Genomic DNA, 28,000 nt, shown 5'->3' on the forward strand with positions numbered 1-28,000 from the left:
GTAAAGTGGTCGGATCTGCATAACTTGTGCCTTGCCTGATGCTGCACAATCTGGGGTTCCCAGCACCTGAAGGAATATGAAATTAGCTATACTAGCTTCTTTGTTCATAGCACCTGCTGTAACAAACAGCATTTTAAATGAAACTACCCAGAGAGTGCCTTTCTTCCCAGGACAGGAACAAGCCATCATCACCTGTTGCAAAACACCTGTGCTTTTGGGTTTGGATGTTGTTCCATCATTAAGACAAAAATAATGTTCTGCCATTAAGACAGACGTTCACTGAGCGAAAAGAGCACTTTTTCAAGACAGATTTTATTTTTATTACAGTTTGCACATCAATGGCCTTTCTTTATAATGAATAATTTTAGAATTCTGTTCAGCATTTTTTACTAACTTAGTTCATATCTGAATGTCTCCATTTTATGACAGGAGATTTTAATTTAAACCAAAGTGCCAAAAACTTGTGAAGTTCTTCAATACTGCTTTTGACAGCTCCTTCCACAAGGATGATGTATCATCATACCCCACAACTACACGCTGCCAAACTTCACAGAGATGCAGGGCACCAATGTATCACAAACAGATGAGCTGCAGCTGAGAGCCCAGTAAAGGTCAGCTTTCAATCTCCTCATTGCTCTTTGTAGAATGATCTTCCCCCTTTGGAGTCTGTGCATAAGAGTATTAAAAAAGAAGGTGATTATTGACAAACCCATCCACCCACTTGCCAGAGATGATTTTCCTCTGCAGTATGTCTATGTCTGACAGAAGTGCTCTGCTGAGGAATAACTAAAAAGCCAGCTCAAAGCACAGTTTCTCTGACAACACCAATAACACTGTGAGGCCGTTCGTGTTCTGCTCTTTGGATTCTCCTCTCTGCTAGCTGTTCTCCCTCTGTGGTGAAAGTACTCAGGTCACCACAGCTCTCCAGGTACAGCAATCCAGGGTGCAATCTAGAAGGCAACACATGGACTCTCAATGATGTGGCTTGCTGGGCAGGTGTTGTCATCACCTTTAAAAATAAGCGAGAAGTTTAAATCAGTTTTGTTTTCTGGTTCTTGTTCCATTAGAATAGTTTTTTACTCAACTAGGAAGAAGCTAATTGTAGTGTTGTCTGTTGTGTTTAAAGAGTAATTTTAAAAGCTATAAAACCCCTAGCATTTGCCAAGGAGGCATGGGAAAAGGAGTTCTACTTGGGAGAAGGAGTGGGGTGATTTTTAATTTTGTTGTTGTTTGTGAGGTTTTTGTTAGGTTGGTTTAGTTGAGGGGAAACTAAAGGTGCACAGGAATTCTCTCACTCCAACCTATGGCATGTCTCGTATTGTTATAGAAGGAACCTAAAGGAGCCTTGCCTCCTTGCAGAAGCCACTGAACTGTCAATAACCTTCAGGCCTGTGTGATAAATTAAATTCTAAGGAGCCTTCTTCCCTCTTGTTTCTGTCATATTTGCCAAGGCTTTTGCTGCCTGAAGGCTGCAGTGGGAAATCCCACTTTATCTGCAGAGCCTAAGTGACACTGATGCGTTTTGCATGAGAACACAAACCAAAACCAGCTGTCATAGCAAATCACTTGTGCTGTGCATGAATCTATTTATCTACCCAAATGGAATGTAAGTTACCAAAACAATTGTTTTGATGAAGTCTGCAGTGTCTGAAACTTCTGGATATTCACTCCATTAATGTAAGCACAAATTTTCTATTTTCTGCTTTTCTTTCTTTAGTACTAGGGTAGCCAATCACAAAGTTACTTCTAGTGGGTTGACATAAAAATTTCCTTGTCATCCTCCATTCCTTCTGGTTGCAATAGCAAATGCTTATTTATAACATCTTCTCCCTCTCTTCTGCCACACTCTGTATAAAATGCTGTTATGTTATTTACAGTTCATGATTCCTCAATAGAAGACTGACTCATTTTTTAAATAGACACATACTCTGGCTTCTAGGTGATAGAGCAGAAAATGTCACAGCCTCTCATACACTCCCTACATGGAACTGAAGTGCTGAAGGAAGCCAGTTTGGTTCAAGAACTGTGACACACAGACTGGCAAATGGAAACTTGTACTTCCGAACCAGGGGCAACATCTGATCAGTACAAGTAATAAAACTACCTGATCAAGGAAAGTGGCACTGGTGACAGCTTCTGCCATATGTTTCTCATCTGATTTTAAAACAGACTTGATATCTTCCACCAAGTCATGTATGTCTGGGCTCATGCTGCAGGACTGCTCAAGGATCCACGCCACACGCCGTTTAGTGTCCATGTAAGAGTTATAGTCTATCAGAGACTGGGGTCTTCCCCTCGAAGCTCTGCCTCTTGAGCTCTTCCGCAAGGTGACAGCGTTCGGTGGATTTACATCATTGAGTGTTGCAGTTTCACCGCTGACCACTGTCCCTGAAGACAAAAAACAAGTAAACAATCCGCATAGTTCACAGTATTCCCAGAGATTCCCCTCTTCATTCAATGAGGATGCAGTACACGGTTTAACCTTTTTAACCTTGTACAGCTTGACAGTCTGGCATGGTCAGGGTGGCTTGGAAGGCTCACTCTATGAGATTTACACAAAATGCCTGTAAAACAGTCATACGTAGCTATGACTGAGTGCATATTACATGTCAGCGTCTGGAGGGACTCTTCCCCTTTGGAAAGCTCTTTGTCATTTTGTGTACATTTGGTTCTTTTCTCTTGTTTGGCATCTGAAGAGAACTGAAATGCCTGTTGAGTGTTAATGTAAACATAAAGGTATAAAGATTTTATGATGTCTCCTAAACTCTTTATAACTTTTAGTTATTAGCAGTCAAGAGGACAAATTGTACCTGAAAATCACTACCTGCCATGCTGGAAGCTAGTAATACTACAAAGTAGAAATTCAATGAGAAAAACCGAAACAATTTAACCCGTACCAAAACATTCAAAATTACCTTGCAAGGACTAAACAAAGGGCAATACAGAATCAATTTTGCTGCCTTTGGTGAAAAATTCACTGCCTTTGGTATAAATAAGTTACCAAATTTTGACCCCATTAAAAGGAATAAAAAACAAAAAAAACCCCAAAACCACACCTACAGATTATTCAAGAAGCTATTTAATGTCAGCTTCAGACCAAAAAATATTAGGAGGAGACACAAAACTTCCCAGCAAGAAGAGCACTACCTCGAAGCAAATTCCTCTGTTGCAGTGAGTTCCTATTCTGTAGCACTGGTGACTAACTCAGACCTAACTTCAGGAACACCAAGCCTAAAGCTTCCAAATGCTCCTGACATGGGGTCTCTGTACAGTGGAAGCACTCCGCTTTCACAGCTATGAATAGGTTCTGTGTCATGTAACTACTGCTTCAGCAGCAGATTCTCTGGGCTGCCGTGGTGGAAGTTGATAGGAGAACAAGAAAAAGCACATGATAGAGCAGAGCCATGAAAACATTCCACAAAAACAGCAAGTGTAATCCAGGCAGGCATGCTCCCAATATCCAAAATAAATGGCTGTTACTAACATGCCCCATTGGCCCTTACATTTTGAGTGCTGGTATGTATCAGCAGCTCCTGTTGAGATTCCAATATCCTCTCGTAAAAACTGCAAGACCCCTGACACGTGCATTTTTCAAGATTGTCAGCAGTATCACAGACTGTGTAGTCACATTAGCAGTTTTCCCACGGCAGCAGAATTAGATCACTGACACCAAAGCAATTTCATCAACTCTCCACCATGGGTTGTGTTGAGTTTCTGAGGGAGTTTTTTTGACAATATGAGGCTTGATAAAAGGGGAGCAAATATATATGCTAATACCAAATCCGCAAGCCAGTTATGGTTTATTGCTTACACTGACACTGCACTCGTAAGACTTTAGATGTCAGTGCACCGAGGAATCCTGTGTGTTCTCTCTCCTCATTTTCCACTACCCCTCCCTCATACCCAGACCTTGCTACAGACCCGGCTCCCAGATATGAAAACCTGAAGAGTGGCAAGATAAGGAGTTAGGTGGAGAAGGTTTGGTAAAGCACAGAGTACTATTATGTAGGTGCTCTGCTGGGAAACAGCAGCTGATTTCTGCAGGTACGAGGTTCGAAGTACCGAACTTCTGAAAAGTTCTTTCAAAGAACCATTACACAATCACTGGCAGAGAAAACAGAGTCACCTTGAGGCAGCTGGCAGTGCAGGAGCCCAGGGTCACTTTTAGAACATTTCCACAAGGGATCGAAGGCTCTTCTGTTCCTTCCTGCAAGCACACAGCCTGCATTTGAAGGGGAAAGGCTCACTCTGCTGGAAGGCTCCTGAATTTCTTCAGCTGAATAATCAGAAACAGAAAAGCAGAAGTAGTCAAAATAAAGCTAATCTGTAGAAGCCATTATTAGAGACTGATTTTTTCCCCCCATCTCTTATAGGGAAATCTGCAAATCTGTAATGACAGAGGTCACAGAGGTCTGGAGGAGCATGTATGTGTGCACAGACCCACACTTACTGAACAGTAACATTGGTCTAAACATTGTTAAAATGTTTGCAAAAACCTGTTCAGCCTTATGCAACTGGAGTACCAAAAGACTACAGTCCAGTACACCCTAGTACAAAAATCACCTTAAACTACCTGATCAGAGAGAAGGGAACTACAGCTTTATTGACAAAAAACTAAATCTCACAGAGCCCCAAATCTTCCTGCTTATAGGCAGTTGTACCAAGATACGACATCATACAGTTAGAGAGATCAGTCACCTTTTGCAATTAGATATCTTGTAAATCAGTGACCAGCCCTTAAAAAGAAATTAAAATCTTTACTTATACTTTCCTGCATTCTTGTGATATGCTATATGCTTCCCACTCTTTTCCTAGGAGTGAAACTATGTGCTCCAATTTAATGAACAGGACAGGATGCAGCTGTGTACATTTCTCACTAAGCTTGGTTCTGTACCTCCATCTAGTGGCACCTGGCATATTACAAAAAACAATTTTATTGATCATTCAGGAGTTTAAAAATCTGTAGTTGGCTGCCCTTAATTGGATGCCACGTACCCATCACAGCCACACCCCTCTGCAACTGGACAGGGGAGAAAAAATAAAATGAAAGGCTCATGACTTGAAATAAGGACAGGGAGAGATCATTCATCAATTACTATCATGGGCAAAACAGATTCAGCTCAGTATTGGCTGATTTTACCCAAAAATGAGCAGAATAATGAGAAGTAAAACAGATCTTAAAACCACCTTTCCCATCCCTCCCCTGGGCTTCTGCCCTGCAACAGCACAGGGAATGTGGGTTACGGTCAGTTCACGGCACGTTTCTGCTGCTGCTCGGGGAGAGGAGTCCTTCCGCTGCTGCAACGTGGGCTCCCTCCCACAGGAGACAGTTCTCCAGGAACTTCTCCAGCTTCAGTCCATTCCACTGGGCAACACTTCTACATAAAATGCTGTAGTGTGGTCACTCTTCCATGGGGTCAGTCCTGTTCCAGTGTGGGTCCCCCAAAGGGTCACAAGTCCTACCCAGAAACCTGCTCCAGCATGGGCTCCTTTCTCCAGTGGTGTGCAGGTCCCTGCCAGGAGCCCATTCCAGCACAGGCCTCCCATGGGTTCACAGCCTTCTTGCACACACCAGCTCCAGTGGGGATTCTCCATGACCTGCAGGTGGATCTCTGCATCCCTGTGAACCTCCATGGCTGCAGGGGCACAGCTGCCTCTCCATGGGCTGCACCATGGACTGCAGGGGAATCTCTGCTCCAGCACCTGGAGCACCTCCTGCCCCTCCTTTTCTCCACTGGCCCTGGCATTTGCAGGACTGTTTGTCTCACATATTCTCACTTCACTCTTCTCTGACCACCAATACATCTGCAAAGTAACTTATTTTCCCTTCTTAAATATGCTGTCACAGAGGTGTTACCATGATTTCTAACTGGTCCAGCCTTCTCCAGCAGCAGGTCCATCTTTGGAGCTCTGCCAGGCATAGAAGAAGCTTCAAACCTTCCAGCAGCTTCCTTGCCACTACCAAAACTTGGTCATGCAAACCCAGTACAAAACCAAATTCATGTAAATAGGCTTTTATTCGGAACACAGCAAAAATCTGTAGTGTCACTCTTAAAAGGTATGCAGCAGTGGCAGGAGCATCAAGAAAATTTAGGTTTTGATGATTGTACTTGTTGAGGATAGCACCTTATCATCTACACAAATGCAAATTAGAATCTCTAAAGAGAAGAAAGAGTGACACAACCTATATAAAACAGGTACCAGCCTAGAAAATCAGAAGGTGAGGCCCAGCAACAAAATATGGCCGACCAAGAGTCATGCAGGATTAAAGAGTCCATCAGCAATCTAAACTTTTCAACACCAGTGGAGCTGTGTTAGCAGTAAGCCCTGGAGATACAATGCTGCTGTTACTTTGGAGAGGCTGTTTGGTATTTTTTTGAAATTTTAAGCAGATTAATCAACAGATTTTGTGATCTTAAGATAATCGTTAATAATGTTTCAGAGCGATAACTGTCTTATGGTGGTGTGAACTGGAAATGCGTACACCTAGTTTGTGATGATACAGAGCAGCTACAGCACCAGCAAAATGCTGCATTGCCTGCCTACTGCAGTCAGCAGGGGAAATCCCTTTCTGCTTCACAGGAGTGATTATGAAGTCAGTTAAACAGTTTTAGCTGGCACAGAGAATCTTTAGAGCTCCTCCTGCAGACAGCAGTCAGGATTCCCCTCACTCTGCTGGCAGAGTAGTCCACAGCTCTAACTTCCACTAGGAGCTATGCTCAGTTGATCAGCCCTGATGATGCCAAGGGAATCACAACATCATACACAAATGCCCTGGCATGGCAGCCTGCCAGTATAAACTGAAAGATCAAGTTTTATTTATGGACTGCTACACTGCATCAGCTGAGACCGTCCACAGATTTCCTCTGCCACAATTCCAACTCGAGCCCCCCTTGTATTTCTCTCCTGCAGTGTTTTAACCCCAGCAGGCACTCAGTCCCTCGCAGTCACTCTCCCTCTTCCCCAGTGATATGGGGAGAAGAACTGAAGGACAGAAGTGGCAGAACTCATGAGCTGAGATAAGGACAGCTGGAGTGAGGTGGGGAGGGTAATAACCCAAGAAATTAAAGGGAAAACAAGTGATGCAAAAGCAATCATTCACCACTGACTGATCCCAGCCAGTCCCTGAACAGTGACAACGCTGGAACACTCCCCCCCATCACAAATCTAAACCAGCACCATAGGCTCCTATGAAGGAAATTAACTCCATTCCAGCCAGATGTAGTACACCTCTCCAAATTTAAATAAAAGAAGAGATACTGCTCCGAGTATTTCTTTTTTCCTAAACTCTAGGAAGCCCTGGCATCTAGAAGAAGCAGCAGGGTTAATTTTCTTTCTTAAGAGGCTTACTTTCTGTTTATATCAGAATTTAACAGGCAAGCTGTTAATTAAATGTTTATTTACAGATATTTTTATTTAAAAAAATACTGGACAAACCAGTTAGGATCATAGAGAGGAGGGTACCCTTTGCCATATGTGCTCAGGTAGGTCTGATTCTTCCAAAGGAAATTTTTAAACACAAATGCCTCAAACAATGTGATATCAGACCCTTTTTTCAAAACAAAACAAGACAAAACAAGACAAAATACTTTCCTGACTGTCCTTCCCTGCAAGTGCATTTTCTATGCTATTTTTTTCCAGTTTCCAGTCCCCATAACTTTTTAAAGTGTATCCTTGTATTTGATAACCTCTTTTTATTTGTGCACAGGAGCTCAGAGAAAGCAACAGGAGTTTTACCAGTAAGAAAGCCTTGAGCAAGAAATCCAGAGGAGCTGTAGCAAAAGGCTTCATTCTGATTATCACAGCTGGCAAGACACCATAAGCACCCAAGTGCTTGTTTTCAGAGGTTTCAGGCAGACGGTCAGAGTTTAAGGGGATTTTGACAGAGCTGACATTTGGCTAAAGTATGACTTTACACAAACTTTTTTTTTCCCCTGACTCCACATAACTGGAACAATTCCAACTGATGCAGTTCAAACCCAAGCTTTTTTTACTGTTTAGTAAGTAGGTTGGCAGAAGAGAGGCCGCAATCAAATAAAAGATTTGGGGCTTGCCCCCTGCCCCAGTCTTTACTCTGTTGTGTGGATATCGCAAATGAGACAATCTTGCCACAATGGCCAAGTCCTAATGAAAATTGGAACACATTTCATGGGCTGTACTGGAAAAGCTGGAAGTTAATACTGTTCAGCCACAAGCCTACATTGCAACAAACATTAGGCTAAAAAAACCTTTGAGCCATAAACATGGTTTTCTAAAACAGTGCAGAGCAAACCTGACGTTGTCTCTAACAGAAGGTTAGCTATCTCCCGTACCAGGATGCAGAAATTATTCAGTAATTCTTCCAGTTCAGGCTGGATAATGGAGTAATTCCCAGTTTAGCTCCACACAGTACTGCAATACTCAATCCTTATCCTATTTTTACCAGCAACAAAATGTTAACAGGCCCCATCACACACACTCAACAAAGAGAAGCACCGGAGGTGGACACCATTTCTTAAAACATATGGATATAGTGTCAAAAACTAACTTTTAGGTTACTAAAAAGGAAACACATCCTTCTTTCTGTATCCTGCATGAAAACAACTTGCTGTGCTTTTAAACATTTTAAATATTAATCCTTGCTCCCACCCCAAAACAATCATGATTCTGTATTTCTGGTTTGGAGTATGATGGCTGTCTGTCAAAGAACTAATGCTGCTGCTGCTGCATTAAGTTGTATGTGTTGGAGGGAACATTCTAGAACAAACATTAAAATTACTTTTTACCTTGAGAGGACTGCCTGTCACTTACTTCCCCTGAATCAACCTCTTCCACACCATTTATTTGAAGTGCACCTCCCTGGAACAGAATACAAAAGTTGAAAAATCACAAGTCACCACCTTTCTCTGGCATTTCTAAGAACTGCAACATCCACCTTAGAAATGGAATACCCGCTCTTAACTACAGAGAGACTGTGTGATATGACTTCAATCCCATGGCAAAATCAAGGCCAGTGCACAGTGAATTTTATCCTACCCAGTATTTTCTGGGGAAAAGTGCCTGCCTTTTGAAAACACCAGTGAAAAAGGATGGCCAGTGATGCAAAAACCTTGAACCAGTCCCTCATGGGAGGAGTAAGCGAACTAAAGCAAGGAGGTCTTTTCAAATAACCAGCAACAGGTGGGCTCCACATTGCTTTCTCCTCCTTCTCCCTATGCCTGGGTTGTTTCCCAACTGGAGAAAACTTTACAGTTCCACAGATAAGTGACTAATTAAAATCTTTGGTGAAATTTACATTCATAATCAAATGTATCCTCCTGATGTACATATACCATGCTTGAGTGCAACCTCTCCCTTAGAGTGGAAAAACCAAATCAGACATTAAACTCCTGTGGCTCATACCTGCTCAGAGCTTTTTAAGCTGCACACAGTTTCGTAGGGTGGAGGTGGGTCCAGAGGGCAGTACACTTCAACCCCTCTGATTCGTGTTACATAAATATAGTGCAGTGAAATCACATCACAGACAGGTGTGCTGCAATAAATAACACAGATCAAATCTGTTAGTATGGCTTTCTAGCTGCAGAAAAAATCACCTGTTACCAAACCCCACTGGCTTTCTGTGCCAGATGAGATTTTGGGATGCACGTCACAGATACTAGACTCGCCAAGATCTGCAAGACCTTGTCTCAGAAAATGGCAGGAGTAATTCTCAGTTTAGCTCCTCAGGACGTGCCTCTCTAGTGTGTTCCCCAGAGTTCAAACATCTTTGGGCCTAGGAACCCATTCCAGTTTTACTTCAGAGATTCAGTTTTGTGACAAAAAATTAAAGTACAGGTTGTCACTCAAAATGTGACAGCCTATCTCTGAGTTTTGTGAACCACTGAGTTCTTATTTATAACCTAAATTCAAGATACTTCTGACCTGGTGCTTTATGCTCAGACACAGCTGCACAGAAAAAGCCAAATCCAATCTAAAGGCTGTTTTTGTGAAAGGCAACAATATTATGGTTGACCAATTCCAAAGGCTTGTATGAGGCAAATGCACCTCATGGCTAACCTTACCCCTCAGTTTCCAAAGAGCTTCCTGAAAAGTTTACCACAGCAGAAATCCCAAAGGCCTTCTACTGCAACATCTTTCTCTTAGGAGGTAGCTCTGAGAAGGAAGAAAATAGAGTAGTGCCTAGAGAAACCTTAATTTTGATAAGTATACATTTACATTGCCCCAGGAACACTGTAACACTGTGGAGGTCAACAGCAGAGCCGGCATGAAAGCCTTCCCAACACAATCCTCAGAGAAGTCTGTGACCCAAAACACCTCAGCTCTTCTCTGCATTTTTTTTTTATTTTATTTGCTGATTTGGCGCTGAGCAGGAACCTCAAGAAACACACAGAAACCTGTATTTTGTTCTCTGAATTTTGGTCAGGTTTCATTCACCATCACTAGTGGATGCCACTCTCTACAAAGCAAGTCCTTCCTCACAGAATTTAGGGCTTCTCTGGACACTGGCTGGAGGAGCAAAGATGATCGTGAAAATTTTTTTCTTGCAAGCTCAGAGGAAAGGGCAGAATGACAGAAATGCCTATGGAAGACCACTTGCACAGACAGGAAAAGAATAAAACTTTCAAAAGGAGAAGCTGGAAGCCCGCTTATGAAAGGCTCCTGTGAAGGCAATGGAGGTAATGCACAGAGAAATCTGAGGAAAGGAAAGCAGATATTATGATAGCTGGCCACTGTCTTTTTTAGTCTTTAAATTGGGGAAAACAAAATATACTAAAATAGTTTTTAGCTACAATCTACTTGATCTGTTCCAAAAGGCTTCAGAATAATTCTGGAGACGGATCCTCCATCAACATTACTTCCTCACATTTTCCTAGTATGTTGATGCTGAATTTACATTCAGTGTAAGCCACAAAGTTATACACATTTCGAATCTTAGTTTTGTTTTTAAACACGCCTGATCTGGTCTACCCAGCTCAGTCATACCTTGAAAATTAATGCTACGTCCAACAATTACGGTAAAACTTATTACCGTAATAATATATAATATGCAACTGGAAAAGCACTCCCTGGAGTCCCTTAATTGTAATTTCCAGGAAGTACACAAACAATAATTTAAACTGAACTGAGGTAGATTTCTAGGCCTTGCTGCCCAACATGCATTATCGCTTCCCTTAATTTACACGTCTTGTGATGCTTTCATAGGACCACAGAATATCCTGAGCTGGAAGGGACCCACAAGGATCAAAGGCCAACTCCCGCTAAACTTCACCTTTTATTTTTCACCTGTAAACTCAGCTCTCACTGTTTGTTTTGTGCCAACCATAAAAAATATTGTAATTGCTATTTTTTAATGTATGAAATAAGAAGAGGTAGGAATTGACCAGACACTTGAAGGGCTACGGGTTTTTTTGCTAATAAATACAACAAATGCAAAAGTTTCCCATGAACAGGTGAGCAAACAAATAGTGTTTGACATTTGGACTCCTGATGTTTCAATTTAAAGAGTGGCAGAGAAGGCCTGCCCATTCCAAACATATCTTTGGCACAAATTTTGATGACTGTAGTATTTCCCTTTTCAGGGGATGTATCTGTCTCGGAGCTTGCAGATTTGTGCTCACCTCCCTGGCTGTGGTTCCTGTCACACCCTCCTTGCACACACAGGTTTGGGATGCAGGGACCAGGGAGCTCAGCACAGAAAGCCAGGGCACAGGACTTAAAAGGAGCTCAGGGTACAATCTGGGAGGAAGAAGTGTGAGAAGGCTGACTGAGAAATAAATGGCCACATCCCATCTCAGCCACTCCTGTAGGATTCAGCCTGGGCTGAGTCATAATTACTCATCTTCCAAAAACAGAAATAAAGCCAGTCTGCTGCTTTAACTTCTGCATTCCTGTGTAACTACCCGGAACACCCTAAAACAAGTAGCCTGACTTCAGAAGGATGTCATCATCAGCATTATTATCAGCCTGTAATTACTATCATTACTTCAGCATTACTATCAACCAGTTTTAACATAGTCACAGGCAAGGTAGCTACTTAATTTTAGACCATAGAAGCCTTAAATACTGTTCAGCAGACCCTCCTGTGCCCAAAATAAATAAATAAAAAAAAAATATATCCTGCTGCTGGGAAAGAGATAACCATCCATAATGACATGCTAGACAAAGAACAACTGGTCCATTTTAAAGCATAAATAATTATTCTTACAAAGAGATCATTATACATTCCACTCTGTTGTCATAAGCTGCTTGAACCAAGACTTAAATAGAGGATTTCAGTAGTATTTTGAATTCAAATCCAGCCTCTGGTGTTTCAGACAACCTGTTCATTCTAAATCCTACTGTTGTGCCATGTTATAATTTTCTAGGCAATCCCAAAATCTGTAATTGCTTCTGCCAGGAACATATAGTCTTGAAAGTCATGTGTGCTATTTCTGATGAAACAGTGAAATAAACTAAACACTCCTGCTCACTGCAAAAAGGAGGAATTTTGAACAAGAGTCATACAGGCTGCTTGAACACCTTTATGTATAAATATTGTATGTTCAGAACAATGCAGCCCTGAAGGCACTTGAGATAGTAGTTCATGTTCTGACTCAGGTGTTTATTATTTATCAGTAAAATAATAAACTCAACAGTCTCACAACCATGAGTTTGGCAGCTTTTCATTAGAAGGCACAAAATGGCTAACAGTCTCTTGATACAAGGTCATTTAAGACTATCCAATTAATAACACCTAGATTATTTTTCCTTTTAACCTAATGACTGATCCCAAAGACTGATCCCAAAGGTCCACAACGTGGACTTTTCTGCCCAATTACAAAACATCACAATTACAGACCCATGAAGAAGAAGGAAGAAGGTACAGAATAACGACCTGTCTCCACCCTAAAACCTCCATCTCACTTCATATTTATTTCTATATTCTAAAATCCCAAACTCTTAAGTTTTCTACCCTGTGATATTACACACTTCTAACCAACTATACACCCATTACCTCAGCACTATCAATGAATTTTGGAAGCCTTCTACACAGCCTCAGGTCAAACGCAGTGTTCTCTTGTGGGTCTGTGCCTATAAGCACAGAAAGTTTAAAATTCTCAGCATCCAGGATTCCGACAGCCCCACCTGAGTCATAAACTAGTAAAGCCAACCTGCAAGTTACTTTTTAGAGCAAATAACCTGCAAGGTAAGGGATTACTTTTCCAAGCAGTGCAGTCAAAACACACCCTTCAGTCAGCCCTAAGAACTCAAGAGGGAGAAGGAAAATGACTCAGGTCATAGGGGGAACACCATTCAGGGTCTCTGGCTTGCCAAATGGTTGTGTCTGGCTTCCCACTGCTGTCCTCATTGCACCTGACAGCATCGTGTAAGTCTTCAGCTGTGCCAAGCAGGAGTATTTCTCTCACCCAGAAATAGTTTGTAGAGAATCTAAACTCAAAACCACAAAATCTCACCCCCTTATCAACACTGTATTTATGCTTTTTCCAAACTAATAGGTTTTTTCTTCTTTTTTTTTTAATCCCCCTAAAATCAAAAACCTTTTTCACAGAGAAAACAACCATAAAAAAAAAAAGATTAGGCAGTGTTTCAAAAGACACTAAAAGAAAGGGAGTGTACAGTTTTACCTGTGACTTTGTGGAGTACAAGAATTAAAAGTTGCAAAATAGGAGGGAGGTGGGACAGGGGGGACAAAGTCTTCAGGATCCAAATTATGATCTTCACCTTCAATCTCACATTCATCCTATTCAAACAAAACTTGTGTTAAAACCCTTCTGGGCTATAAATATTGAACAGTGTAAGCTGTTAATTTTGTTTGTACCGCTCTCGATGGCAGGCAATGCCTGGTGCTCACTTACTGTGCAGGACCTTCTTGATGCCAGCGTCAGTAAGTAATGCAGGGCAGCCGCTGCAAAGCAAACTGTGGCGGTGAGAGCATTCAGGGCACTAAGAGCTAAGAGAACCTTCTGAAGAACATGAAGAATATTGAAATTAAAAAATTAAACCACAGTATTTGTAAATGTAAAAATAATAAATAATAATACAAAACTAAAACAAATAGAGAAAACACAGGGATGATCATGGCAATTACTTCTAAAAAATGTATGGGATGAAGTCTTCAGCACAATCTTCAAGACTGGAGTAATTTGCAAAAACTTGTTTTACACTATTTATTGTCCTGACAGAGAGCTCCAGAAGGGTTTAATACAGCTCAGATGTGATTTATCCATCTACTCATACAAGAATTATAACCTTCCTCATATCTTCTCTGTGGGAAATACAGATTCAGGATGATCAACATTAAAGACGTGTCAAATCCTTCTGATATTTGAAGATGGTATTGATTGGGAGTCTTATTTTAGCAGTTTGTAAGCCACAAAAGGCTGAGAAGTGCAAAAGACTAACAAAAGCATCATATCATTAGCTAAAATTTAGATCTCATTTACCCCTGTAATCTTGTCTGGATTTGACAGCAGTTTTGGTGGAACTAAACACAAAAAACAGGCAAGAACTGCTTATTGGCTCAGCAATGCACTGGTCAAAACCCAGACATGAAACCCTCCCACGATGTTACAGTACCATGAAGAGTTTGTGACTGACCAGAAAAATAACAGTTTTTCCCAGTAAACACTTGAGCTCTGTACTGCTGCATACGCATGGACATTATAAAAGCAGTGTACTGCACCCATTGATGGGTATGCAGGGTACCTTGAGAACAAGGTGAGCAGCACTGCATGACTTCACGTGGTATAGCTTCAGTACAGCCTTTGCTTCTGTGCAGGTAGTAGGATGACGTTCTTCACAGCAAAAACAAGTCTTGTTTTCATCCATATCCATCTTTAAAAAACAAAACTCTACTTTTTAATTGTTTTATGCAATATTTTTACCTGCATAATATAGAACCTATTGTCTTAAACTAAGCCCATGACCACAAAGCAGACTGAGAATACAGGATCATATAATTGAACAGTTTGGTATGCCAATGACTCCTGCATTATAAAGCTGTACTATACACTTCTTATTTGAGAGAAAGCATTGTGGGTAATGTATTAACACACTTAAATACAACTTATTGTAATCAAAGCTGCACTGATTGCTAAGCTATTTTACTACTTATGCTTTTTCCAATGCATAACTGCCTAGAAATTATTTCTCTGACTGTTGTGCAAACCACTCTATATGAACTGTACACATTTTCTATGGTTCAAGAACATATCTTGCATTTCTATGGATGGACTGAAACCAGCAACTCTAATTTCAATGCACTCAAATCATTAATAGCCATATTTGTACACCACAGGTTTTTGTAACTTTCACTTTCAAATTAATCTTATCATCTTAGTTTTCAAAGTAGAAATTCAATGCTTCCATATGTAGAAATAATTGAGGTTTTAGCTTTCGAACTCTGGAGTCACAATGTTGACACTCTTCCACCTATAGAAGCCACTCTACAAAATAACTGATGATTTCAGGAATGTCTTTTTGCTCTACCCTGTATTTCCAACTACAGACAACTCAGAAATTCCTGCAATATTTGACCACTTCACCTGGAATATCATCATTAATTCTTATTATGGCTTTGGTACAGTGATACTGGATTAATCTATATTCCCATAGGTTTATAATCTTGGACTCTCACCACAATACATCTACTGGCATGTCAAGGAACCAACAATAGCTTTCCCGAAAGAATAAATGAATGAAAATATATATTCAAAGATCTGTTCCATTAGCTCTTCAAGCTTTTACACACAATCATCTTCATCAACAAGTGACTCTGTACTGTATCCTCAATTTCAATTATTCCACAGTTTCCAGTTCATCAATAGTGATTCTTCTATTTCTCATGACAACCACTTGCGAAAATTCTTCTGCATTTTGTCCTGCCTTGTACAGACTGCATCTTCCTCAAGCGGAAGTGTTCTGAAAAGCTACTATGACTTAATCTACCTTATTTTTTTTCTCACAGCTTCTGCTGTAAGGTATCACAGAATGGTCCTTCCCAGGTGAGGCAAAACAGGAAGAATAATCCCACCCACACATTATAATGAACTAAACATTTTGTTGGTAGCTCACCATTACCCACATACAGGCTTTTTTCAATGGTTTATATTTTTTACATTACTACAAAAATCTCTTGTGCTAGTTCTTTAATTACTTGCAACTCTACATCAGGACATTTTGTGATCTCAGCACAGCAAGCTAATATGCCATAATGAGAAGAAACCCATGTAAATCAGTATGTGTGCTTACCAAATCACATCTGGGTAGCCTGGACACAAACTGAATGCCTTGGCATCCTAGTATTAATCCAGTCACATTCAGCATAAAACTGATCATAGACAGCAGAACAAACAGGTTAACCTGGAACACCAAAACAAAGTTAACTGCAGTGGGCACAGAAACCCAACTCAAGGAACCTATTACAGAGCAAATCCCATTCACAAGCTGAAGCTGGGAATGACACTCTGCTTTTTCAAAACTGCCCATGACTTCAGTGCCCCAAGGTGTCTTAACCTATTCCCAAAATTCTTTGTCTTCTCTCTCCTTATTCTGGACTAGTTATGCAACTATTGAAAACTATTGTAATAACAGTACAAGAAATTAAAGGTTTTGCTGGAGTGCAAAGTATGATCTGCAAGTTGCCCAACTTCCAATGTGTGTCACACTCTTCCACCAAGTTTAACTCTCAACACATTCAGAATAGTAAAGAAATCTGAAGAGGAAGAAACATCTTAAGACAACATTCACTCTGCACACTTCCAGAATTATTCTGCAGCACAAATATATGAAAAATGTTTGTTTCAGTACAATAAATATGGAAACACTTTAGAGACTTGAGCTGCATGATTTTATTTCCTCCTGGCTACTAAAACCAGAATATTGGGAAATCAGATAATACTTTCAGATTTATAAAACACCAGAAATTGAGCAATGGCAAGAGCAATAAATACATGAAAAAAGGACACGCAGAAACAGTGGAAAAAATGATGTGTTGCTTTCACCTTACAATCTACGCTTACATGACTTTGGATATACAAAAGAACCATCTCTGTCCCCATTCATACAGGCAAAAATATCCTGTACTTCAAGAAAAAGTGCTGGGTAAGACTACTACTTCAGAGGCAAATAAAGGTAAGATTCCTCTTTAAGCATTCAATCTCACAAAGCAAGTATCATATTCTTAAGGTCCTAAAGCATCCTTCTTAATAACAATCTGCTCACTCAGGTTTCTTTGTAGCAAAATGGTTCAAGTTAAAAAAGTAGGACAACACAAAATACAGAGGAAGAGAAGGACACTATGAGGGACATGAGTTCAGTCCTGCTCCAGACTTACAGAAGATCCAGTAACAAGGACTTCCTAAACATGCAAAGAACACCATGGCCTTCCAAATAAATTCATCTGATGTACCATGGTTAGCTACCTAGAATCTGAAGCCAGGTAGAGGTAACAGCTGTTGCACAAATTTATGTTCCCATTTTTTGAGGTTCAGGGAAGTAATCCCCAATGAATGGACATGAGCCAAAGAGCATTACTATGCAAGCAAGCTAAATTTTCAATTACAACATTACTAGTCATTACTAGTTTGATGATAACATTATCCTGTAAGGCATATTTTAATCCCAAAACCCCCAATAACTGATGTAGCTATTAGCGAATCTCTGGAGAGAACTGGGACTACTTTGTGTTAGACACACTAAAAACAAAATAATTTCTAAATTATTAAGAGGAAGAGCATTTTGTCCTAGCTTTTTACTAATCACAAAACCACAGATAAGAGGGGTTTCATTCTAGAAAGGACTGAGTGTATTTTTTTTCCATACAAACACAAAATCTAATGTTTTTAAAAATTACACCATGCTCAGCATGTAAATGAATGAAACCCATTCCTTATGCTTTTACCTAAATTATCTTAGTTACTCTTCTAACAAAAAACTACCTTGAGAAAAAAAATTGGTACACACAGGTATTTCATATAAAGCAAACTTTTCAACTGGGTTCAACACAGGGCACCAAATAATTAGGAAATAGCCAGTATTGTAAGTGAAACAGAAGCTGCTTCAGCATAAAGTATACTTATAGCACAACTCTCATTGAATTACATTAAGAAAAACAAGAGGTGTGTTTGTCCTTTTTCAGCTGATGACAAATGGAGAAAAGAAGTTACGTGGCCAAAGTAAAGAAAGATTAAAAAAAATAAGCTAGCAAACTCACATTTAAGTTGTCTCCTGTGGTACAGAAGCTGCAATGGAAACAATTTCATCTATAGCTATATAAAAAGTTACAGTTAAAATCAAGACTTCCAACTCAAAATTTTGAAAAACAAACAAAATCATTAATATTTTACTAAAGGAATGCCAGAAATCAAAGAACAAAGAGAAAGAGCATTATCATAAATATGCGAAACAAGGATGATACATTCTGCATTTATGTTCTAATAAATTCTATCACATGCAAATATAATCTTGATCTGTTTTTTATTATAGATATAGTGTATTTCTGACTGAATAATCCAATATCCAGAAAATCCTGCCAAATGAGCAGAAGACAAGAATAATTCCTCTAGATTCAATCTAAAATACTACCATGATCTGAGCCATAACCACAAAATTCTCTACCACACATCTTAACAGTTGACAAGACGTTGTACTTGACTTGTCAAGAGAAAAAATCTTTTTTCTTTCCGCTCCATCACTGGTCAACATTTTTACACAATGACTGAGATTGGAAGGGACCTCTTGAGACCATTTAAATCTAATGTCCTGTTCAAGCAGGTGTCACAACAAGGGACCTGGAAGCATAAGATCCCTTCCATCCAAGGACATGCTATGATTCTGTGACCTACACCAAGCTGTTGAATATAATGCCCAGTTAGTTTTGACTATCTCTATGTGTAACCTACACCAGTTTTTAACCACCACAACAGTAAAAAAATTGCCTTCCATGTTCAGATGGAGTTTCCTATTTTCTCAGTTCTGCTCACAGCCTCTTGTCCTGGCAGCGAGCACTACTGAGAAAGCTTCAGCTCACTATTCTTTGTTCCTTCCCATCAGCTATTAATGGAGATTTCCACTGAGCCTCCTCTTCTCCAGGCTGAACAGCCACAGCTTTCATACCTCTCCAGGTGTTTGAAGGATCACATCCCTTGACCTGCTGGCAAGTCTCTGTCTAATCCAGCCCAGGACACCAGTAGTCTTCTCTGCCACAACACCACTTTGCTGTCTCATGGACAGCTTGCTGTCCACCAGGATCCCCAGGTTTTTCTTTGCAGAGCTGCTTTCCACCATGTTGTTCCCTCCTATGCGATAAGGTAATTTCCCTGCACAGGCAGGACTTCGTTTTCCACATTGCTGAACTTCAAGAGATTCCTTTCAACGCAATCATCAGCCTGTCCAGGTCATTCCAAATGGCAATATTTAGTGTATCAGCCATTCCTTCCAGTTTGGCATCACCTGTGCTGACAGTGCACTTAGATCCACTGTGCAGAGCACTCACTTCAGTGGTACTGGCCCCTCATTTTCTACCCCTCAGGTTCACCCCTGGTCCTTGGCTGGCTCGGCTTTCACCACTGATCACAACCCTCTGTGCCCCCTTATTCAGTCACTCACTGTCCCATCTAACATGCAGTCTGTCAGCTTATTTAGTTACTTATACTCTCCTGCAGACGCAAATTTAAACGACTACTCACCTACGAGTAAAATCAGGGGTTACACTTTATCCCAGCAACATAAGATCCTACCCAGAGGAGAGAAGTTCTTCTCAATTTAGAAAAAAAATAGAAAAAGGCAAACATGGTATTTCAAAAACTAAAATAGATGTAACTGGTGTTAACTGCAGTTATAAAAATGGAAACGACTCAAACGGCCTTAGTTTGGCTGACAGCTTCATCTTCAGAGCATTAGATACACATGGACTGTGAACAACTGCAGAAAGCTGTGAGGAACCTTCATATGAATTAAACTACATGAAAGTGAAGTGTATGCTATTCATATTCGCTAAAGTCTTGCATGTATTATCTTTTTTTCAGGTAAAAAAGTCCATCATCATGCCTTTTGAGGTCTCCAAGGAAGAATAAATTTGCATAGTAAAGCTCTGACACTATCTTTCATTCTGCATGGGGAAGCTCCTTTTTGTCCTGCTGCTGCTGCCACTGAAGCAAGTATCTAATGCCAGAGAGGAACCGCTTTCACTTAAACAGGCACGTGCAGGACTGATGCCCAAGCAGGCACTTAAATGAAAGAAAAAACAGTTGCTTCAACAACTCTTATATCAGTTTACAGCCAACGTATACTCTTTATAAACATCCTGTAGAAAAGAGCATATCCGTTTATTAATTACCCACATGCACAGCAGCAATAGCAATAATTAAAACTCATAGGACCTTATTAGATTTCTGTCAGCTGTGAGAGCTATTCATTGTACTGTATGGAAACCCACAATACAACTGTGAACAAAGGAAAGCCCCACATGAAAAGACAAACAAATTCATTTAATAAAAATAGTCACATATTTTAAATGCAGCACTAAAACACCCCATGTATGAGAGAAAAGCTTTTGCAGCATATAAATGGCTATAAGCTTCTAATAGCTTTTCATAATCTGACTCCTAAAAGAGTCAGATTATGAAAATCTTATACTGACTTTAAAACCTTTGCGTAATTACTACTTATTGACTTAATGCTGGAGTCTAGAGTGTGAGCAAAGAGGTCAATACAGAACTATTTTACTTCTAAAATACAGGGAAAAAAGATACTACTAAAGTAGTTCTCACAAGTCAAATGACTGCTTGTTATAAAGCACATGCCTAGGGAGAGACTGGTTTTCAGGGTCAGGGAAGCTAGGGAGCTTCTGTTCACAGTTCACTGTTACTAGCAGAGCCAAAATTTAAGAACGCTACCTGAATGAAATATCTTGATCTATACATTAAATTTTCGTTAAATTAATGAAAATCTGTCAAGTTTTTTTTTTCTGTCGAACCCTCAAAGCCTTACATGAAAACAACAGCATGTATGAACACAAAAGCTGCCATGCTAGCAAACATTAAACATGCAGTACTCGATGTAGCTGAAAGCCAGTCACATCCAACCAGCCTGCATTCTGGATCCCATGCATTTTGCAGGCACCAATCTGCTCCCCAGTACTTGCAGCTGCAGCAGTTAGACTGCACAGCACAACAGGCTAGTGTCTTGTTGGATGCTGGCACTCCTTTCCCTTTCATTCAATCACAGCTAAGTCTCCTCTTTAGCAGCAGAACTCAAAGCACCAAACAGACACCAGAGAGATGCTGAACTTGAAGTCTTTGTTTCAGTTGGAGAAAAAAACCCCAAAACCAGAAACAAACAGTCACCTAAAAAGCACTCTCCAGGGCTGTAACTAATTTTTGCAGGACTGAAAAGTAAGGATGCTTCACTCCCTAAGGGCTTCTGCATTTAGCAAAGCATGAACAGCTCCTGGCAACTCCTGGGAATACAACATAAACTCAAATCAGTCCAATCTGGCATACAAGTAAGGACAGACAATATAGCAGCTAGCATGACCTGTCAAAGACATGAACTGCCCTCAAAACATACACAATCAAAATAACAATGGAGAACTGATGTACTCTCTGAAAGAATTTAAGTTCCTTCAGGTAAAACTAAGATTTGAAGCTGTGTGAAAGGAAGCAGCTTAGGAGGAGAGAGAAAGAAACTGGATTCTAAGCCTGGAAGAAGGCAACACTGAGGAAGATTGAGCCCAGAACAGTTCAGAGTCAATACACATGTAACTTGGAGGGGTAGGTGGTGAGTTTCCCTTTCCACATTAATGTATTTGGACAGTCCTAAAGAAGAAGAAACACAGGATCATTAACATTTCCAAGACCATTGAGTCCAGTGGTAACTCAGCATTACCTCAAAGAAAAATCATCTTCAAAGTACAAGCATTACAAGCTGACTTCCAAAACTGATTGACACTTGATATTGATAACCAGAATGGAAATTCCTCAAACACCTAACATCAAGGCAGGACTGAAATCAGACTTCTCAGCAGCTGTACTGCTCAAGGCTAGGCCTTCCTTGCAAAAATGAAAATAAATTACTTAATTTTGCCTTGCAGTACCCTCTCTCAGAGATACATTATTTATCTAGTATCATCTCACATTGTTAATACAGTTGTAAAACAGTGTGGGTGGCAAAATCCAAATATGGCTCTCTATTTTATTTACTAAAAGGTTTTATCACAGCCATCTCTCTTCATGGCTGTTTTTTCACAGAAGGTGCTACTGAAGGTCCACTACATCTGTAACCAATATGCTTCCCTTCCTTTCTCCTCACCAAGGAAAAAAAGAAGTGGCTGAAACACCACAGCCCATCCCCAGCCTCATTTCTCACAGCACTGCAGCCATGTGCTTTCTTCAGGCATCAGCAGCACAAGAATCTTGCCAGCACAGAAAAAACAACCTACAGTCTGGTTCTTTTCTCCTTTATCAAGGCCTTGCATTGAAGTGGCAGCGATAACAGCCTGACCCTTCACAAAAACCCAAACACAGATAGTGAGAAACCACCACTGCGAGTGCTAAGGCTTTACATAAGGAGTTGTAAGAGGAGGACAGTCACAACTGAGAAATGGATATGTTTTAGTTCTGAATGAGTTTTCTAGTCTTGCTTATGAATATCATAATTCTAAGCAATGACTGTATAATGATCTCATTGCTGAGAGATTTAGGAAGCTTGCTTTTACAATTCATTTAATAGTGCATTAACTCCCTAGAGAAAACATTCAAGTTAGCAGAGGGTAGACATAAAAGGTAATTAGACCAGCATAAATATGCCCACAGAAACTAACAATCTGTCCTTGAAAGACTGTAGCTAGTTTAAGGCATTATTTCCTTACCCTCAAGAAGAGTTTAATGTTTATTTATTTTTATTTTCCCACATAGAATAGAATATTTCAGTTGGAAGGGGCCTACAACAATCATCTAGTTCAACTGCCTGACCACTTCAGGGCTCACCAAAAATCAAAGCACAGTATTAAGTGCATGGTCCAAAATGCCTCTTGAATACTGACAGCTTGGGGCATCAAACACATCTCTAGGAGCCTGTTCCAGGCTTTCATTGCTCTTTTAGCAGAAATGCTTCCCAGTATCAAGGATTATCTAATCTGGCTATCAAAAATCAAACCTCTATAGAATACACACACAAATAAGAAAAAAAACCCAAACAGTTATATAGAATCACATAATCACAGAATAATTGTGGCTGTAAGAGAGCTGAGGAAGACTCCTGCATTATCTCCTGCTCAAAAGCAGGGTCAGCTGTGAAATCATGGCAGGCTGCCCAGAGCTTTTATCAATTTCATGTCAAAAACCTTCCTGCTGCATAATATTCCAGGGCAATCTCCTGCAGCATGTGACCATCCTAAAGACCATTTTAAATAAAAGAGGGGATCAAGAATAATTTGTGTTTTCTATTTAAGTAAAACTAGGAAAGGAAAATAAGGTTTATACAAAGGAGAATGTTAAAGAGGGAAAGAGCAACAACATGCTATAGAAACAGTACAGAACACAGGCAGTATTAACACAGGAGTACTGCACAAGCCTTAGGCAGTTTGAGACTGATAGCATGTACATTTATCTTGATGAAAATATGGTCCTTCTAGACTGGGAGTCTCTAACAGTGGGCTCCTCTCTATATCCACAAAACTCCTAAAAAATTTGCCCATGTTAACCAATGCACACTGAGAAATAACAATGGATGTTAGGGGTGCTGGTTGACAGCTAGCTGAACATGAGCCAGAGTGTGCCCAGTGGCCAAGGAGGCCGGTGGCACCCTGGCCTGTGCCCAGAACAGCGTGGCCGGCAGCACAAGGGCAGGGATCGAGCCCCGGCACCGGGCTCTGGGGAGGCCTCACCTCAAGGCTGTGCTCAGTTCTGGGCCCCTCACTTCAAAAGCGACACTGAGGGGCTGGGGCCTGTCCAGCGAAGGGCAACGAGGCTCCTGAAAGGACTGGAGAACATCTCTCATGAGGGACAGCTGAGGGAGCTGGGGTTGTTTAGTCTCAAGAAGAGGAGGCTCAGGGGGGACCTCGTTGCTTTTTGCAGCTCCCCGTAAGGGGCTGAGGTGAGTCGGGGCCTGAATCTGCTACAGTGCCTGCAATTGAGAGGACAAGAGGAAATGGCCTCAGGCTGAGACAAGGGACAGCCAGATTAGATACTAGAAAAAGCTTTTTTGCTGTTAGGGTGGTCATGCTTTGGAATAGGATGCACCAGGGAGGTGGTGGAGTCACCATCCCTGGAAATGTTCAAGAGGCATCTGGATCTGGCACTGGGTGATGTAGTTTAGGGATTTGGGGCAGTGCTGGGTTGACAGTTGGACTTGATGATCTCAAATCTCTCTTCTAACCTTGGTGAATCTATGATTCTATGATTCTATCCACAGCTCACACACCTAATCCGTGGTACTCCTCACTGATACCCATGTGGATCCGAAGAGAGTGCTGCAGAAAAATTAAACAACTGCCTTGGCCCGAAAAAAGTCTTCAGAAGTGACAGTAAGGTAAAAAAATTCTGAGCAAATACACAAAAGCAAACAAAACAAAACCAACCAACCAAATGAAAAAACTCCCTAAACTCACACACAAACAAAAGCAACTCCACAGCTCCTTTTCAAATCCCAACTCTGAGACATTAAGAGCTACACAGCTTCAGATTTCACTTACATGTGGAAACAGCTTACACACCCTGCATAGCAATCTACTCTCACAGCAATGTAATGTCAACTGTATATGAAACTAGCTGTAAGATGTTAAATTAGCTCTCAAACCCATTGTCAAAAACTAAAAAACTACAACTAAGCTAGGATTTAAAGCCATCTCCTTCATTTCAGTTTAAGCTGCACTACCTTGGAGAACTAAATTACTTATTCTAAGCCAGCATTTCTTATACATAAAAAAACGTAAAATGTGTGCTTTAAATAACATTAACAATTCTTCCAGACATGGTCCACTTTTGCCCTTACAGGGGACTTCATCCATGCAGGAATGAATATGGCCTTGCATGGTCTTTGACTTCTCTTTAAATAATTATGATTCTGCAATTTGAAAAGAAATATTCAACACTATTTTTTTGAAAGGAGAAAGGAGTGATTATTTTTTTACCAACAACTATTAAATTAGGCTCTTTTTTTTTTTTTATGATTTCCTTACAAAGTCTAATCCATACTTACCAAAAGCCGCATTGGCCTCTTCCATGTTGTTAATCCTAAGATTCCACATAAGATTGCCTATAACACAAAAAACCATGGCATCAGCAAGAAGCAAAGAACTGTTTACAAAATACTATTTACACTGTTTTTATTATTTGTGCTATTTATATTATATGCTATTTATACAGTTTTTATTACTGTATTTTGGAACACTATAGCAATGCTGGGAAGATACAAAGATGCACTTTAAAGCAGAGAATACCTATGCTGATTAAGTTCTTTGCTCCTAAGAGCATTCTGTGAAATAACAACCAAATTAAATATGCTAGTTTCTTACTTTTGCCTCCCAGAAAACATGCATGGGGACAAGTAGTATATCAGCAATTCCAACCTTTACATTTGCCTTAAATAACTGCTTTCAGCCAACTAAGTATTTGTTCTCTGCAACACGGCTAGGCAAATCTAAAAATTGTCCTTTTTGTCCCCTACCTCCATCACCATCTCAGCACTTCATTAACTGCCTACTTCCTTCTTCCCTTTTGCTGACTCTGACCATTCTGGTGAACTAAAACCCAGAGCATGAACCCTACCAAAATCAATAAAGAGCACCAGCACTACCTCCCTGAAAAGTTTTGCTGTTTAATCAGATGAATGCCAGTATCAGCACGAGGAAAGAAGTTAAAATAAAAGCACATTCTTCTGCAACAGCAGTTTTTAGACCAAACTTGCTAAATCACAGAACTGAACCTTATGACTCTTTCTTTACCTTACAGGACCAAACAATTAAGAAATTATAATTAATTGCTGTAGGACTGAAACAAACAGCATACCTGTATACTCTCTCACACAAGAATAGCAACCCTATAAAGAAAGGCAAGTAAGTTTCTCAGCATGTCCCGTAAGTCAGCAGCTATACTTTTAACTTGATGGACATTGTGACTAAGACAGCCAAGCTCCTACCCCAAAAAGAAACAGGAAGACTGGAACAACCAGGAAGTCATACACTAGTATTTTTAATAAATCCCTTCAGTAACTTCGTTCACTTGACATGATCAATCTAATCTAGCGTAACACGCATATATGACTTGGCCAAAACACCTACTGATATCATCACTGGTGTTGCAAAACCACATACATAACTGCAGTTTCATAACAAAATATTTTTTGAATTCTCTGACTGCAAAATTGACAATGATTTTATAACAAAGCTCATCAATACTGACGTATTTTTTTCTTTAATGAGCAAATTTATTTCATTACATCTGTTCAAGATAAGAAAATAAAGTCCTTCTCAAAATTTTCCTGGCATGCCCCTCACAAGTCAGCATGTAGCATCCATAATGAAAAGAAAATCAAACCAAAAAGCACCCAACCAGACACAGCAGTCAGCTTTTAAGGGCATCTGCTTTTCCAGGTTGGTTCTGAACTAAAATTTTCACACATATTTTTATATGCAAAAAGTATTTTGGTAACTTTTCTGAGTGCACTATTGTTTCAGAAATATAATTTTAAAAACCCCAAACAAAATCAACACCCTTCTTGATTATTAAAAATACTGAATACCTCTATCTTACACAAGCAATTTTAAAGCATTTTAAAAGCACAAGCATGGTTCTGTGTGCAGAATTCAAAGAATATTCATTGGTTACATAAACTTTTAACCCAGAGTTAGAATCAGAAAACAAAAAGAAACAAAACAAAACAAAAAGGATGAAAGATCACAAGAGAGATACCAAACAAAGTCACTTGGATGGTCTGGATTTCCCTCTCCTCGGAAGGACTGTGTGCATTCAGGAACAAACACTGCATTATGCAGATGAATAGGAACTACTTGATCCCCAAACAACTGCACTGAGCGCATTTTTACAGGTGGTGAACAACATGGCAATTTAATTGAAATGTTTAAAGCAAGGGAAAAGCTGATACTGTTCACACAGGCAGCAAGAGCTGTGTGTCCCAACTCCGTACATGACTTTCTGACTGCTGGAGGGCCCAAACTGGCACTAATCAATCTGACTCAGCTACACTTAATAACTTCTGCTTACTGCTGCCTAGCTTCTGCAATTTAAACTCTTGCATACATTACATGTTTATAAACCTGTGGTTTAAAGCAGGGCCAAACAGGAGATGGAAAAACTTCTTTCAGTAGTCTTTCCAAAACTGTGCTAAGTCCATCTATTTTTTCCCCAGGAACATTGCTGATTTATCGCTACCTTATGCCTACGATCAAAGGCACAAAGCACAAACATTCAACATCTACACAAACAACAATTTTTGAAAATCCTGTGTCCGATAGTGCAAAATAACCGAGCACTTTTTTTTTTTTTTTTCTCAAAAATGCACGTCAGGAAATAAGTCCCCTATTTGCTTGTCTCGACGTTTCTAACTCCATTGGGGTCCTGCAAACATCCTACAAAGCTGTCAGCAAAAAGCCGTCACCCCGTTACCCGGAGGCTGTTTCCAAGCGGTCGCGGGGGAGCGCGATCACGCATCCCTCGGGACAGCCAGCCCCGCAGGTGCCGAGCACGCACGGCCGGACCCCAGCATGGCGTGTCCGGCCCGCGGCCGTCACTTACCGAGGAGCCGGCCCAGAGGGGACACGCGTTCTTCACCCGCGGGGCGCTGCTCAGCGACAGCGCCCCGAAGCACAGAGCCACCAAGGCGCAGCCCAGGCCGGTCTGCAGCAGCCCCAGCCCGAGCAGCGAGCGGAACAGCAGCAGGGGGCACGGGCGGCACGGGCGGCACAGGCGGCGGCGCCGCGGCGCGCCCGGGCGGAGGGGCCCTGTCTGGGGCAGGGGGACGAGTCCCTGGAGAGGGCAGCAGGACCCCGGCAGCACCATCG

General features: G+C 40.7%; 1 protein-coding gene across 1 annotated transcript; it reads right to left on the reverse strand.

The window, feature by feature from the left end:
• Positions 1–14: 14 nt before the first annotated feature.
• ENTREP1 (endosomal transmembrane epsin interactor 1) lies at positions 15–27,998 on the reverse strand. The gene is made up of 11 exons (XM_054283556.1): positions 27,735–27,998; positions 25,180–25,236; positions 16,231–16,341; positions 14,686–14,814; positions 13,836–13,943; positions 13,605–13,720; positions 9,382–9,511; positions 8,766–8,838; positions 4,127–4,276; positions 2,105–2,388; positions 15–1,009 (listed from the first exon to the last, which is right to left on the reverse strand). Exons 1-11 carry the CDS (start codon positions 27,996–27,998, stop codon positions 800–802), a joined length of 1,632 nt encoding a protein of 543 aa, XP_054139531.1. The 3' UTR covers positions 15–799.
• Between the last annotated feature and the right edge of the window lie 2 nt (positions 27,999–28,000).

Source organism: Melozone crissalis, unplaced genomic scaffold, assembly GCF_028551555.1.
Source record: "Melozone crissalis strain CALT ecotype California unplaced genomic scaffold, PUWL_Pcris_2 ptg000036l_1, whole genome shotgun sequence".
Classification (NCBI taxonomy): domain Eukaryota; kingdom Metazoa; phylum Chordata; class Aves; order Passeriformes; family Passerellidae; genus Melozone; species Melozone crissalis.